Raw genomic sequence first — 16,164 nt, 5'->3', positions numbered from 1 at the left:
TAAATATTTACACTATGAGGGGTAATAAAGGCTTTAGGTCCAAGAGAAATTTTACTGCCTGATGTGTTTTCTGCAAACTCATAAAAAACACTTCCAATTTTCCAAGCTTTTTTAATTATGGAATTATGGATATAGAGTATGGAAATATGGAATTAAGGAATTCCATATGGTGACACTATATATATGAATTTTGATGAAATGGCAGTTCCCACATAAAGAGACTATAGAATAAATAATAAATACACAAATGTATTTATGAGATCCATAAATACCTTGGACCATTTTTTTTTTTGGCTAGCTGATATTAGTAATGCTTCCTGTCTAGGAGAATAGACCACTCAAAAAGAAAAAGAAAAAGAAAGAAAAAAGCCAGGGAACTAGTTATACCCTTAGAGAAACTGTCAATGGAAAATGGAATTTTTGTCAGAGAAACGGGTTAAAGAAATGTATCTTAATCTAACCTACAATCTCTAAGCAGGATGAAAACCCTAACATGTAAATTTCAAAGATATTTTGATTGAAGCACTTTTGTTTCTTTGTTTGGAGGACAAAGTGGGAGGGATACAGCAGCACTGAAAAATCAGAGATTCACAGCAGCAAAACTATGGTTTTATCACTCATTTAAACAGGACCAGACTTCACCATGATAAAGGCTTTTATGACTAAATATTAATCCGATTGACAAATCCCTCCCCCCAAAAGACCTGTTTTCCAAGACAAGAATCTGACATTTGGCAGTGTTCCATTGTAAAAAGATATGTCTTTTTGCATCTTGTTTTATTAAGGCACAGAGCTACTTTTCAACATTTCACAAAGAGTAAAATGCAAGAACGGATTTTAAGACTTCTCCCATAAGAGATCTGTGACTGGATTCTGAGCAGATCTGCGGTGTATATGATTTCAAAGGCTACTGCTTTCATAAATGTTATGTACATTACACAAATTTCTTAGAAGCAAAAAAAAAAAATTAAAGAAATAATTACACTTCCTGAGTTACTAACCTTTGTCGGCCTGTTGAAAAGACAGGCTCCACCCCCTCTCTGTAAAAAGTCTCTATATTCCAAAATGCTGCACTTTGAGAACTTTCGGGAATGGGACACCCTGAGAAAATAAAGAATCGATTATGTAAATAATTTACCAAAAACAGTCATCAGAGAAGAAAATTTAAAACCGTGAATTAGAAAATGTTCCTTCTGGATCTGGACGATTCCACATAGGTTATGACAAGGCATTTATGTTCAAATTGCCAAATAAGTGTGTGTGGTAGAATTTATAAAAACAGTCAAAGAAAACCACACATTGGGAGCCAGCTTATAACCGCCTCAGTAGCCACGCCCTTCTGTGCCTGGGCTTGGAAGAGTTTTGGAAAGCTTACCACAAAACTTCTCCACCTGGGTTATATTTTAAAATGTGGTCATTTTTATTTGTTCTGTCTCAGTAAAGGCAAGCACTTTTTTGCCTCTGTCCTGAATAAAAGATGCAAGGGAACCTATTAGGTTTTACTTTGGAGGAAGGAGCTGTGACAGTCAATCTATTAAAGATTATATAATGCAGGTTTCAGCAATACCATTGAGGCAAATAAGAAAATCCTAAAAAGAAGTATCATACTATATATACACACATACATATATATACACACAGATATACAAAACACATATACACTCAGTAAAAACAGAGTTAGGTTAAGCTCTTTCTGAATTAGAATTAGGTAATAGCTTTTTAGGCTCAACTTCAAATATATTCACGACTTAGGAATATGATATGAGCCTCTCTGTGATTTAACTAATCCAATTACTATCTCTACGTCAGTACAGAGGGAGATATTATACACATGGTCAAGGTTAAACTGAATCATACACACTGATTCCTTGGCCGTATTTGTCACAGTACTTGATTTGAGAGCGACAGGCCACGGATTCTAGGATGTAATCCAAAAGTTTTTTGTATCCTGATGCATGAGGGTAGTATATGGAAGTAGGAAAAGTTCTTGCCATTGTTGACAGTGATCTCTTAAAGGAACTATATAGAAATGTATACTTGAGAAAATATATATATTAACTTTAAATAGTTTTATCATATCCTCTGGGTGGCCAGTCCAAAAATTCATTTAGAAATTGGGAGTTTAGAAGACAGAAGGCACCTCCCTATAGAAGCAATATTATCAATGGTGTTACCCTCCTATAGTAGTCTTCAAAAATGCTGTTTAAGCCATAATGTTACTAAACTATGGTAGAACAGTAAGGGGAGCACGAAAGCTAACAGTTTCAGGTTTAAATTCCATTTCTAGAAATATGTGTTCTAAAGCAGCAGGCAGAATGGTTGACTCTCTCTGCAAACCCTCAAGATCACACTCTTCTTTTCCCCATGAGCAGGACTCCTGGTGGGAGAGTAAAGAAGGGACTCTACACAAGCAGGTCGGGGCCCCTGGCCACTGGGGTTTCTCAGGAGAGGGGCAGGACCAGAAGCAGGCGATGTATTGAGCTGATATCTGGCATGGGCAGAAGAAGCAGGAGAGACACATGGGTGAGACAACCTCTTCCATCTAGTAGGAATGGGCTCTAGCTTGGGGGCCTTGGGTCAGTGGCTCCGAGGCGGGCAGGGGCTGGGGGGCAGTGTTTCCAGGCCTTGGCTCACAGATGCCAACAGCAGCTCCGGGGCAGTGACTCTAGTACTCAAAGTATCTTTACAAGAAGAGAGGAGATAGGTGAGAAAAATATCTATCAATAGATGATACCTAATTTAGACACAATAAATCTGTCTCAATTAAAAAAATGGCCATATTGATTACATAAGCAGTAAAGTACAATTTTTATTACAGCAAACACGTCTATTTGTGAGTTCCTTAAAATATAAATTGATGACGAAATTGATTTTCACTGACTGCTTCAGGCAGACAATCAGCTCTTATTCTAAGTGCACTAAAAAATTAATGCATCTACTAAACTTAGAAGCATTTAATAATGGGCTTCTTTTAAAGGTTAATAGAAGGAGAAGTTGTTACTATGTTTTACTCTTATCAACAACTTTAAGTGAGAAATTAAAATATAAGGTGAATCAGTCCTTTTTTTAAAATATTTTTTAAAATATCAGGTAATTAATGATGGAATTTATACAGAGTGCTGAGCCTAAAAGGCCAGTGCCTGAGAGACTGCGTATCTAATTACATGCAGCAACGTCTGTGAAAGGCATATATCAAATGTACGTATAATGAAAATTTACCCTGTTTCCTCCATGATGCAGCCACCCCAGGATTCTGTGCAGTCACATTCTAGTCCGATGAAATAATCAAAAGCAAAGAAGAAAAGAAAAATAACAAAAGTCACATCTTCAATTTGCATTGCAACTCTTAAGATAATTCCTTATTACCAATTTCACGTCATGTAGATATAGAAATGTGAAGTCTCGCCCAAAAAATCTATTTCCATTCAATTAATATTTTTTTATATCCTTTCCAGAATATAGGTTGTTTCCTAAGACCACAGCTGGCAAGAAATAAAACTGTCACTCTCTTCCTTTTTGTAACTCAGAAAACTCAATTGAGTTCCTAGTTCCAATGCTGAATGAAAAGTAGCCTCGTCTGGAAATGAAAAGCCTGAGTTCTAGTCCAAGTTCCACCTGATAGGCAAGTCCTGCAGGCAAGTGACTTAGTTATTTCTTGGGTCTCAGTGTTTCCACCTTGAAAATGGGGAACAGCCTCTCTGCCTGTCTCCCAGGGTGGTTCGGGGGCTCACACAAGATGAGCCGTGCAGCTCTACTGCACAGAGGTCGTGAGTAGTCACTGAAGCCTCTCCGACAGAGCACACGGGGAGTTACAGGAGAGAATTCCATCTGCTAGATTCAAAGCGAGGTTCGGCCAGAGACTTAAAGAACACTAACTACACTCAAAGGTTTAGAAAAGGAGAGCATTCTAAAATAAAAGTGTAAATAGTCACTGAAACTACATAACAATCACAAACTCAACACAGAGGCCAGAGACTGACATATTGATACTGCGATGGGCTGTTCTTTTATTTTTTCCTATTCTCTTTTCTAGCATAGACAAAGATATTTTTAAAGAAAGACTTCCAAATGGATTTTTTTAAAAGTCTAAGTTCAGAACTAAAGAACTACCTACCTAAACAAACAATTCACAAAGGGATAAAACATTTTAGGAAGGAACTCCTCCAGGCATTGGTCCTGAACCCCTCCTTCTCAACCCACCCCCTCACCTAACTCCATAACATCTCAGCGGACCCCAGCGCTGGCCTCTTCTGGGCCCCAGGGTTCTCAAACAAGTCATAAACCTGGCCAGACTCCCTTCTGACTTTAAGGGCATCTATCCCAGCTGATGAAATCCAAAACACCTCCTTTAATGTGTACTATGTGTTTCCTTGGGAAAGCAATACTCTGAGCAAGATATTAATAAACAAAATTTTGTGGTTATTTGCTAAATGCCACCAGACTTAATATACCCATCAAGTGATGATGTAATATGTCCATAAAGGGAATTGAGAAGCCCCTGGATACATATTTTGTTTCAAGTTTCAATAAAACTGTGCATTAATGACAATTATTTGACAGTCATCAAAATGGTATAAAATGTAGGATAATGTTACAGTAGATTTTTGTTCTTTTCTTCCTTGGGGAGCTGAGGTGGGCAGGGAGACCTTTACTTTCAGCGTCTGATATCTTCACAGAGGGGAGCAGACTTCCACCTAAGAGAGTTAATTTGAGGGAACACCTCGGTCCTTTTTTCCACAGGATCTCATTATGACTTTTGTGGGTCCTAGGCACTTTTGCCTCATGGCACAAAAAATGTACTCGATTTTACTACTCTGTTGGTCTAAAGAGGAATGTAATCGAGGTTGGATTTTATTCTGATTTTTAAAGATACTGAAATTTTTCATGGACTTTTAAAACCACTGTGGGCCTTGGATACTTTGCCACTGGAAGCTCAGCCCTGTCATTCCATCTTTCTCTCCTCTGATTAACGAAGAGAGTCGAACCAGCAGTCACTGGCTGCATTTTCCCATGGGATAGGATCTGCGGCCCTGTTTAGACTCCCTCTTGGCACTGCTTGCCCACGAGAGTGTTATCCTCTGCCACCTGGTCCCAGGCTTAAAGGGCCCTAGGGCAGGGCTGCCTGTAGGAGAGGCTTCTTCTTAAACCGTTCTGATGGGACCATGTGGGTGAGTTCAGTTAGAGGTAGGTGGTGGGGAAGTTTAGAGTTAGAGCTCCTTTCTGACACTAGATCTAAGCTACTTTCTGATCCAGCTGTACTATTATTAACCCCCCAATGGAACTTTATTTTTTTTTTAAAGATTTTATTTATTTATTTGACAGAGATAGAGACAGCCAGCGAGAGAGGGAACACAAGCAGGGGGAGTGGGAGGGGAAGAAGCAGGCTCATAGCGGAAGAGCCTGATGTGGGGCTCGATCCCACAATGCTGGGATCACGCCCTGAGCCGAAGGCAGACGCTTAACCGCTGTGCCACCCAGGCGCCACCCCCAATGGAACTTTATTGACACCTAGTGTCTATATTCCACTGCTTAGGACCCAGAGGGTGGGTATTGACCCCCACCCCTGAACCCCAACATTCTGCAATGTGAGAAAGAGCTGCTCCTGCTCTGGGAAAGCGAGTACAACTTTATGAATTTTGAGGGGAAATATCTACAACCCGAACAGACTAAGAATTACCTTAAGTTGCTCACTGGATCGCCTTTTTTAAGAGGAAGGAGGTATACTACAATTAAGCTATAATGACTTAGGAATGAAAAATATTTATTTATTATTGACTGGACATGCATTATACAGACAGAATGGCACATGAAAGTGAGTAAGAAGGTCAATGTACATACTTGGCTTTCTGCTAGAAGGTTCCCATTGGATTCCAAGGTTTTGAGCCAGGCTCTGCGATAATACTTGTGCCACTGCCATTGGAAGACCATACTGTTTTTCAGAGTTGAAAGTGTGTGGGAGACATTTGAGAGAGTGCACAAAGCTAGTTATTATTTCTTAATCATCACCACATATCATCTCAGTCCCCTAAGTAGAGCCTCACAGCATCAAAAAGATGACATATGCTCCTTATCACTTCTTCCTTGCAACTGGGCCCAAGAAGCAGAAAGCCTCTCTCCCTATGTGGCATCTCTCAGAACTTGATGCTCTCACATGGAAGCATAAAATACAAGCCATAAAAGGCTATGCCCTGATTCAGCTCATACCAAACCAAGAATAAATTCAACTTACTACAAATATGCCAAGAGAGGTCTCGACTGAATGATGGCTATTGGGATTAGCTGATATATTCTGGCATTGATCGGGGTTTAGATATAGCTGGTTCAGCTTTTTGGGTGCTGTTGCCAACTGGTGTAAGGATTTCCTCGATATAAATAAAGGTACAGGAATCCAAACAATGAGACTAAGGAAATATTTGTTTCAATGAATTCTACAGAGATATAGGTAGAAGGCTTAAAGATGAAAAATTTACTTAGGGAGAAAACAAAGATACTGAGTAAATAGAATCATAAACTCTTTGATTTAACACGCATAGGAGAGCATTATAGCTTAAAGTTATCAGGAAAGGAGTAATAAGTTTATAAAAACTTATCCATAGAGGTGAAAAAAAATCTCCAGACCAATCTTTGGCATGCATTTGCCTGATAAACATGAAAAGCCATCGTTATGAAATGAAGCAATACCTCTTTTCTAACACCAAAGACCACTTTGGGTTCCACTTACTAATATAAATCACTCATACCTTATTCTTATGTCATTGTCAGTTTAAACAAGCCTGAGAGGGATGGAAACTAGGCCACAGGGAAGAAAGAGGTCAGATGCAAAGATAAAGCTCTAAGAAACTTGATCAAATTTACCTCATTCACACCAACTCCCCTTGTGCGAGAACAGACACCTCCAAAGTAACTCAGACTGCTTCTCTTATAGTGGAACGTCACTCGCCTAAAGACAAGGGACGGAAACCAACGTAGTGACCATCGTATACAGTCTCCCAAGACGCACCGACGCACTCTTCTACACTGAACACCCCAAACTCGTTCTTCCTCAAGAAATCAAACACTGCATTTTAAATACCTTTAGATGTATTTTGTCGTAAATACCTTTACATTTATGTTGTGTGAAGCAATCTCAGTGGAGCAAACATTAATCGAGCACCTATTAAGCACTGGCCGATTATTATAAATTATTATACACTGCTGATTATAGACTGAGAGAAAAGGAAGTAAAGAGCAACGGTGAGAGGCAAGGAGGGAGGAATCCTGTTGGTCTGATTCCAGGGCAGAACCTTGGAGGACTGTCTGAAAACAGCTTTGCCATGAGTGGAGAAGGAAACCACCAACTATATCCAAAGACAGTATGGTCATCCTTTTTCCTCAATGATAAAATCTCAATTTTATTCAATGGTTCACCTCAAAAGACTGTTTCCTGGCCTCTCTTGCAACCCTCTCTATGTGTGGCATGTTGACTAAGAGCCAGGAAATGAATATGTGCAAGCTTTCAAGAAATCTGCTTGAAGGGAGCTAGCTCAGCCAGAAGGACGGCTCTTTGGTACTCCTCCCTGCCTGTACGCCTGGCGCCTGTAGTAAAGGCTGGTGCACCAGCAGCCGTCTTGAATCAGAGTTGACCTGGAGGATGTAAAGTGTGAAAGTAAGAACGTGCTCTGAAGGTAAATCTTATGACCATGGAACCAACATCCCAGCACCGGGCAACTTACCTCCCTGCTACTTATAAAACCAGAGAGAGGAATCAATTCAAGATCAATACACTGACATATAACTTAACGGATACAATAAAGGGGTAAAGATAAATGTCAACCCAAAGACCGCAAGTACATACGAGATGAGGTGCACAGCATCGGCGTGCTGTTTGATACGCTGCCGATATTTGGAGAACTCATGGAGCATCTGCACAGGGTTGGTGGTGATCTCAATATGATCCTTCTCGGTCCAGGTCTCTACAGCCACCAGGACAACCCTGGTATTGAGCTGCTCCTTGTAAATCTGAGGGTATACAACAGGACAGGTGCAGGAGGAAAACACTGGGTCAAACATGCACAATCAGTGATTCAAAATCAGTGGAAGGACAGGAGGGGAGGTGAGAGGAGAACATGAGGCCACAATTAGCTCATCATAAAGAATCCTCTTTCCTTTCTCATTTCCAAGAACAAAAAGAAAGAAAGAAAGAAAGAAAAATCACACAATTCAGCCTCTCCTACAAGACTATTTTAATCCCAAATCAGCACATGTATTGGCCAGGCATCTCACTAGGGGATGGACAGTAGCGATGTCACAACTCTAAAGTCTGGACATAAACTGAAAACAGGGTTCAGTGAAATCACTCTCTGAAAGAGTGGTTGGAGCCTGACCTACTAGCTCTGAGTAAGCGCAGCGACCGGTCAGTCCTGCGGGATAGAAACAGATCACTAAACCCTCGGACAAGCGCAACACGGCTGGCTTGTCCTTGGAGGCCCTGTGCCATGACATGTAAAAGAACGCTGGGAGGGAATCCTAGATCTGGGCCAAAAGAAGGAAAAGCAGATTCATATCACCCACTTCCCCCTCACCATAGGGTGGCCTCACTCCCAATTTTTAAACTGTATCTTTGTGTTCTCTTTCTCTACTTTTGGCCCAGGAGCTAAACAATTCACACAATTAAGCAATTTCAAAGACTGCTGTCATTTTGTCCTATTTTCAAGCTAATGAAGAAAATAATAGATGATCTTTGAACACACTGAAGAAAAGGAATATCATCGTGCCTAAATCAACCTGAAGATGTAATGATTATACAACAAGCGAGTTAAATGCAATCTCTTATAAAAAATTCATTGGCCAGCTTCTGAACCTTATAGGATAACCCAAAACAAAAATTCCACTCTGCAAGATGTGGTTCTAGTCAATCATGGTACAATGACCAACACAGAGATGCCACCAAGTCAATAGCTTTGGCAACCTCTCTTGTCCATATTCACTTAGAGTTCTCCTCAGAGAAGACTGCTGCCAAGAGCTGAAATTACAGAAGATTAATAAACCAGGTGTAAACTGGCTTTCGGAGTTTCAATCCTAACTCTACATGGTACACTCTGCCCATCCACCTTGGGTTACACCTTTCCTCAGCTGTGCCTACAGGTACGATATGTTGTGAGTATTTACATGATGAAAGGTTTGGGGACTGTTTTGAAGGCAGTTCTTTGGAGTTCTTTGGAGGAAATAAGTATCATTTGGATGGTTGGCAATTCATAAAAAGTTTTTTTTTCCCAGTNACAGGTACGATATGTTGTGAGTATTTACATGATGAAAGGTTTGGGGACTGTTTTGAAGGCAGTTCTTTGGAGGAAATAAGTATCATTTGGATGGTTGGCAATTCATAAAAAGTTTTTTTTTCCCAGTTAAGAGGGAACATACCATAAATATCAGATAAAAATAGATTTAACTGAAGAAAATAGCACTTTACACTAGAAAACAAAGTAGTATGCTATATTTAATCTATGGCTAGCCAAACTGAGCTATTTTTTGGAACATAACAAATAATATTCACATCTATGTAATTCTACCTAAATCAGGAAAAAGGAAGATAATCTTGACCGCTATTCTCTGTAAGTCACAAAATGAGAGGGAAAAAATATTAATATGAACGATTTATAGAGCTAGAAGTCTCTCTAAGGAGATATATATCTTACTGTGTCAATTAATTTTATTTGGGGGACTGCACTTCATTCTGTCATCTTGAAATAAAATCTGAAGCGTTCACTACTAAGAAAATAAATCCGAGTTCTTAAAAAAAAAAAGACAACATACTGTACCTCACGATTAGCTCTCCTGCAATATATTTAAGACAATAAGCTCAACTGGTCATCATTAACAAAGTCTCAATTGCCAAGTGTAATTTATACTCTTTTTAGCAGTTAATTTCTTTCTAGTGTTTTTGTCCTTCTAGGGTGGGTGACAAAGAGGTCTAGACATCACTTCCAAGCAACACTAATGCATCCTTGGGATACCGAGAATGACCCAACCGCCCCCAGAAACTCTGATAACACTATTCTTCGTGAGGCAGACCGCTCTGTAATTTCTTAGCCGATGAGCTTAAGGATAGCGTTTTTACTTTTGCCCAAGAAAGCATTAAAGTAAGAAGTAAACAAATAGAAATATAAACCATTCCATCTTGGAAAAATAGGTTCAAGAAAACTGGGATACTTACAGAATCCACAAGGTTGACCACGGACTTTGCAAAGTTATTGGTGTGTGCATGAGAAGAGCGATACTTCTTATACTGGGGGGGAAAGGATAAACCAGTCAGTGCCAAATCATAATTTAATGGTAAATTTCAAACTTCAGTAAAAGCAGGCCATAGCAATAGTACAAATGGGGATTAAAAATAGACAATTCTGCTTGTACCATGTTGGATATGGTGGTGTTTTTTGATTTCTCTATTAGGCAGCAAATGCTATCTAAAACACCTGTACCAGTTCTAAGTATGGAGAGAACCTGTAGAAATCTGTGTGAGAAGCTTTACACCCGAGAAATTAGTTGTTCATTCAGTCTTCATGTCTACAAATGCAATCTTCTTGTGTTCATCTCAACAACCTTTACAGTTTACAAAGGGCTTAGCCAAGAAATTTAGTCCCAAATGGATACCCTTCTCCCTTTAAACTCAAGACCAGACACAGATCAAGAAAATTTATTAGGCAGCACTTTAGATACTGGCCATGATATAGAACACATTTTTTAAAAAGATTTTATTTATTTATTTGACAGAGAGAAAGAGCACAAGCAGGGGGAGAGGCAGTCAGAGGGAGAGGGAGGAGCAGACTCCCTGCTGAGCAGGGAGCCCAATGTGGGGCTTGATCCCAGCACCCTGGGATCATGACCTGAGCCGAAGGCAAACGTTTAACCAACTGAGCCACCCAGGCGCCCCTAAAATGCATTTTTAAAATACATTTTAGTATATTCTCTCAGAAGAATGCCTCCTTCAGATGAAGCCTTTGGCTTTTGACGGTTCCAAGTCAGAACAAAGGAGGGACAAAAAGTAAAAGTGAAGTGCATGAATAGTTTAAGATTGTTCATAGTTATTTATGATTATTTAAGAAAATAAATAAAAACAAATTAATCGAATAATTCCATAAAAACATCTGGAGGCTACAGTTTTAGCAAAGAATACTGCACAATATGTCTCTCAGAGGACATTTGAAAACTGAAGTCTACGAACAGGGGGAACATGCCCTCTACTGAGGAAAAAGGAAAACATACACAAAACTACAGAATCAGATTTGCACCATAAATCTTTAAAATCTGCCTTTAATCATTATTACTAAAATAATGCATCTCTCAAAAAGATTAAAAATGGTTCTATGCTGGAAATCCATGAAATTCTTTTTTTTTCCTCCTCTGCCCACTTTCACACTATATATTTGTCAGTCTCCCTTCATTTCATTCTCTCTCTACCCCTGGTACTATGTTTTTTAAAACAAAGAATATATGTCTTCATGCTTCCATACATGATATTTATAATACTTTATACTGACAACCCATGACAAATGTGCAATACCGTGTTATTGGAAGCATTCACTAATTTATCACTATTTACAATTTTTTTAAGATTTTATTTATTTATTTGACAGAGAGAGAGAGACAGCCAGCGAGAGAGGGAACACAAGCAAGGGGAGTGGAAGAGGATGAAGCAGGCTCCTAGCGGGGGAGCCTGATGTGGGGCTCGATCCCAGAACGCTGGGATCACGCCCTGAGCTGAAGGCAGACGCTTAATGACTGTGCCACCCAGGTGCCCCATCACTATTTACATTTATAACACTGGCTATAGTGTGAATATTTGTATCCCCCCCAAATTCATATGTTGACATCCTAACCCCCAAAATAATGGTATTAGGAGGTGGGGCCTTTGGGAGATGCTTTGGACATGAGGTGGAACCCTAATGAATGGGATTCATGCCTCAAAGGAAGCTTCAGAGAGCTCCCTTGCACCAGAGGATGTGGGGACAGAGCAAGGTGCTGCCTATGAATCGGGAAGCAGGTCCTCACCACCTGCTGACACCATGATCTTGGACTTCTCAGCCCCTAGAATGGTGAGAAGGAAATTCTGCTATTCATAAGCCACCCAGTCTGCAGTGTTCTGTTATAGCGGCCTGAATGGACCTGGACTCAGAACAGACTCAGACTTAATGCTACTGCTGCCGCCATGCACCATCCTCTGACCCAAACTGTCTCCAGGTGTTCTTTTAAAGTAAACATCAATCTGTGCATGTAACTGGGCCAAAAACATCATATTGATCTAAGGATCTTAAGGCACTTTAACAGGGTTTTCAAACCTAGCACAAAGAAGTTGCTGTGCATAGCTAAGCATTTTAAATTGTCCAGCAAATTCCACACGCTAAAAAATTTCAAAGATATTTTTTAAAGTAAAAGCAAAAGTCTCAACATTAAGCCCCTTTGGGGTTATGAAAATGTTAAAAGTCTCAACATGAAGAAGCACACATTACAAAAAGAAAGGAAAAACATTAACTGACACTTATTCTAAGGCAGTGGTGCTCTATATCTACGACAATTAACTTTATTTTGCTTCTAAACATTAATTTGTCCATTCTGGAGACTTCTTTTCATAGTATAATGATCATGGGAAAATATAACATGCAAGTTAAAAAATTAATAAAATGAGGTCTTTTTTGATGTTGTGATGTTTTTCACTTATTTCATATTTGTAATTTCCATGTCTCTGCTTTCCTTTATAGAAAGCTCCCCTGCTGTGGGATAAATGAATTAGAGAGGGTCAAGCACGGAAGCAAGAGTCCAGGTAAAAGATAATGAAGGTTGGACATCTGCAGAGAGAAGTGGGTGGACGCACTGTGAAGGTAGGGACTCAGAACTTGCTGATGTACAGGATGTGGAAGGTGAGGAAAGAAAAGAATAAAAGATGACTCCCAGGTCTTGAACTTGAATAGCTGGGGGCATAGTGGTGCCGTTTAAAACAATGAGAAAGACTAGGCGAAGAGAAGCTTAGGACTAAGGAATCAAGAGTTCTGATTTAGAAATGTTAGAGATGCCTATTTGACATTGAAGTCGGTGTGCAAGTATAGTTGGATACACAAGTACGGACTCAAGAGACTAGAGGCATAAAGTAGAGAGCGATGAGTTTAAAGTCATGATATATTTTTTTAAGATTTTATTTATTTATTTTGACGGGGAGGGGCAGAGGCTGAGGGAGAGAGGGAGAATCTCTAGCAGACTCGCCGCTGAGCTCGGAGCCCAAAGTGGGGCTCAATCTCACAACCCTGAGATCATGACCAGAGCTGAAACCAAGAGTTGGACACTTAACTGAGACACCCAGGCACCCCTAAAGTCATGGTATTATTTAAAGATTGAAACTGGAATTGTTCACATTGGCAAGAGTTATAGAGAGAAAAGAAGACCCAAAACCAAGCAATGAGCACTCCCATAATCCTAGAGGCCAGATGCAAAAGACTAGGAAGGAAAGGCCAGTGAGGCGGGAGAGCTGTTGTGTCAACAGAAGCCAAAAGATGGAGAAAATGTGTCACATAGGAGGGTGTAATCCACCGTGTCCCCTGCTGCTGAGAGAGCATGAAAGAGGACATCTAGCAGTACCCACGAGATTTGTTCGCTTGAAGTTCCACTTAAGTGAGCAGGCAGGATTTACCAGGATCTATAAGTGTTTCTCCTACAACAAATATTTGCTCCTTACAACTCTATGAGGTGGGTTTTATTAAACCATTTTAGAAATGTGGACAGTGAGGTTGAGAGAGGACAAAGAACTTATCCAAGGTCACACAGTTGGAATTCAATGCCTATTTTGGGTTGAGATAGGAGATAAACTTTTTCAGTTAACAACTCTGATAAAATAGTTAATGTTTATTCCCAAGAAATCACAGTTCTTGATGAAAACTCATAATTTGTTAATGTGTCTACAAAGTATAGTGGTTTTTAAATACAGTTCCAAATGAGGTTTAAATTAAAAAATATTTGAGGTATAACACACTTGCATTTGGACTTATACGTGTGGATACAGCAAAAATGTAAGCAAAACTTTCTTCATACACTTTAAAATATTTCAACCAATTTTCTATTAGAATAAGGCTTTTCATATTTCTATTTAGCTCAAGGGGCCCAGAGAAATGTTTGCAGACCCTTATCAAGGCTATAATTGGCTCCCAAGTTAGGTTCCACCAGCCAGCTACCAAGATGCTTTCTAAAAAATTGAGGGATTTTCCTTTCCTAATTGAAAGCCACTGATAATATGATGCTTGTTCAAAATAAGGTGTTTGCCTTTTTTCAGGAAGCCAATATTAGGTTACTCTGAATTAAAGAGATTAGCTTGAATGTGAATGTAGGCAAAATGTTTCTATTTCCTGCATGAATGAGAAATAATTTTTCATACAAAGAAAAATGTGCAATCTCCATTTATGATAAAACTTACTTTCACATTTTGTGATGACTGAAAATAATTTAAAGTGCCAAATTTACTTCTCCTTCCTGAACAATTATAATACTTAAAGAAATTTGCTTTTTGAAAAAATTAAAATTAGAGCTTGATTTTCAATCTGAGGGTGACAGTTATTCAAACAACTGTGTTGCCTCATCTAGAACAAAGATTGAATGATGAGTCATTTCAAGGATGATCATTCTAAAACCCAGTAGTAAATCTACAGGTATTTAAAAAAACAGATGTTAATTATTCTAGTTCAGTTTTACTTTCAAAATGTGAATTTCAGGACTCTGATCCATGTTCTGATTTACTACTTCTTTGTGGCAATCAAATTCAAAAACAATCTTCATTTTCTTCATTTCATATAAAGAAAGCACAACTTAAAAAAACTTTTTTCCCACCTCTCAAAAGAAAAAAAAATCCTTATAAAATGACACACTTATGTGGGACTAGGATGTAACCTGGTCAAAGCAAAAAGAATATTTTGTCCTATTATCCCAGATATAATATTTATTTAAATAGTAGAAATCATTTTGGGTAATTTCTTTCTACTTTAGGTATCATTACTACTCAAAAATAAAGCTTTCTTTTTATTTCATTTCTTACTATGTATTTCTTCCAAGTTTATCAGCAAAAATTACTTTTATTCTAGTTCTTTTATTCTAGTTTCAAAGGTAGATAATAATAATAAAATAATCACCAAGGTTTACCATTAACAAACTTGGTAGCATAAAGAAGATAACTTTATCACAGAATATACGGTATAATGTGCAAAAAATTTCCATATATGAAAATGATATTTTAAATGGGAGGGTGTTATTTTATATTCATAAGATAAAGACAAGATTATTTAAATGTTTCCATTTAATAGGCTTAAAAAATCAATTCAAAGTATAAAATATTTTTTTAAAAAGTATTGTTTCCTATTTATACAGTTACTGATACCTACTCTGATTGGTGGCTTTATGTACCTTCCTACTAGAGTATGGGTGAACAAGAGATGGGGAAATACAAGTCATGGGTTGGAGAAGTGTTCTATTCATTCCCAGATCTCTGTGAATGTCCTTTGTGAATTTAAAGGCATTGCACGTATCATCATTATTCCTTCCAGTACCATAAAAGTATTTGCATAATGGATATTAGAAAAAGTGGAAGTGTCTAACGCCATAGTTTCACAACATGCCACAATGCTAAGGGCTGAGAAGTAGCTACCAAAAAATCTCAATGTCCCAATCAACAAAAATAGTTCAGATGAAAAATTATCTTGGGATTTCAAGCAAATTAATGTCCTTCTGAAACTCTTAGTTTAGCCTTCATTATCTAAAATGGCTGCCTACACATTTGGTTTTCCTTCCAACCAGAGAGGACCTCTCCTCTGCTTCTTCTAACATATATCAAGCAATATATTTCAAAGGTACTGGTAAATAAAATAAATGTGCAGATATAATTAACAGGTATTCCACTGAATAATACTCAACATAACTGGACCAGTACTTGGCAATTAACAGAAAATGTCTGCTAATGTAGAGAGTCAAATAAAAGTTATAAATAAATTAAGTCACCATATTTTTAAATTTATGGTTTCAAGGCCTTCTCTTGAGCAGGGTCTACTAATTAGAATTTCATACTGACATTTTACCCTATGGTCTACTAATCTAATTTGGTCTCCTAAAAGCAAAACAAGGACTTAATGATACATGCAAAGCGATCTGAATTTCTGT

General features: G+C 38.5%; 1 protein-coding gene across 6 annotated transcripts in view; it reads right to left on the bottom strand.

Annotated features, from left to right (window-relative positions):
* The window catches only part of ADAM23 (ADAM metallopeptidase domain 23), a 173,647-nt gene that overhangs the window by 48,888 nt on the left and 108,595 nt on the right, over positions 1-16,164 (bottom strand). For all 6 annotated transcript variants that reach the window (XM_034655054.1, XM_034655057.1, XM_034655055.1 and 3 more), the window contains exons 10-15: positions 10,193-10,264; positions 7,835-7,998; positions 6,856-6,940; positions 5,839-5,929; positions 3,220-3,268; positions 1,002-1,101 (exon numbers count right to left, since the gene is read on the bottom strand). In XM_034655054.1, the coding sequence (XP_034510945.1) occupies positions 1,002-1,101; positions 3,220-3,268; positions 5,839-5,929; positions 6,856-6,940; positions 7,835-7,998; positions 10,193-10,264 (561 nt within the window). The remainder of the gene's footprint in view (positions 1-1,001; positions 1,102-3,219; positions 3,269-5,838; positions 5,930-6,855; positions 6,941-7,834; positions 7,999-10,192; positions 10,265-16,164) is intronic.

The sequence above is a fragment of the Ailuropoda melanoleuca genome, chromosome 2 (assembly GCF_002007445.2).
Source record: "Ailuropoda melanoleuca isolate Jingjing chromosome 2, ASM200744v2, whole genome shotgun sequence".
Lineage (NCBI taxonomy): Eukaryota > Metazoa > Chordata > Mammalia > Carnivora > Ursidae > Ailuropoda > Ailuropoda melanoleuca.
Note: the sequence above shows the minus strand (reverse complement) of the source record. Positions and strands in the feature narration are given on the sequence as shown.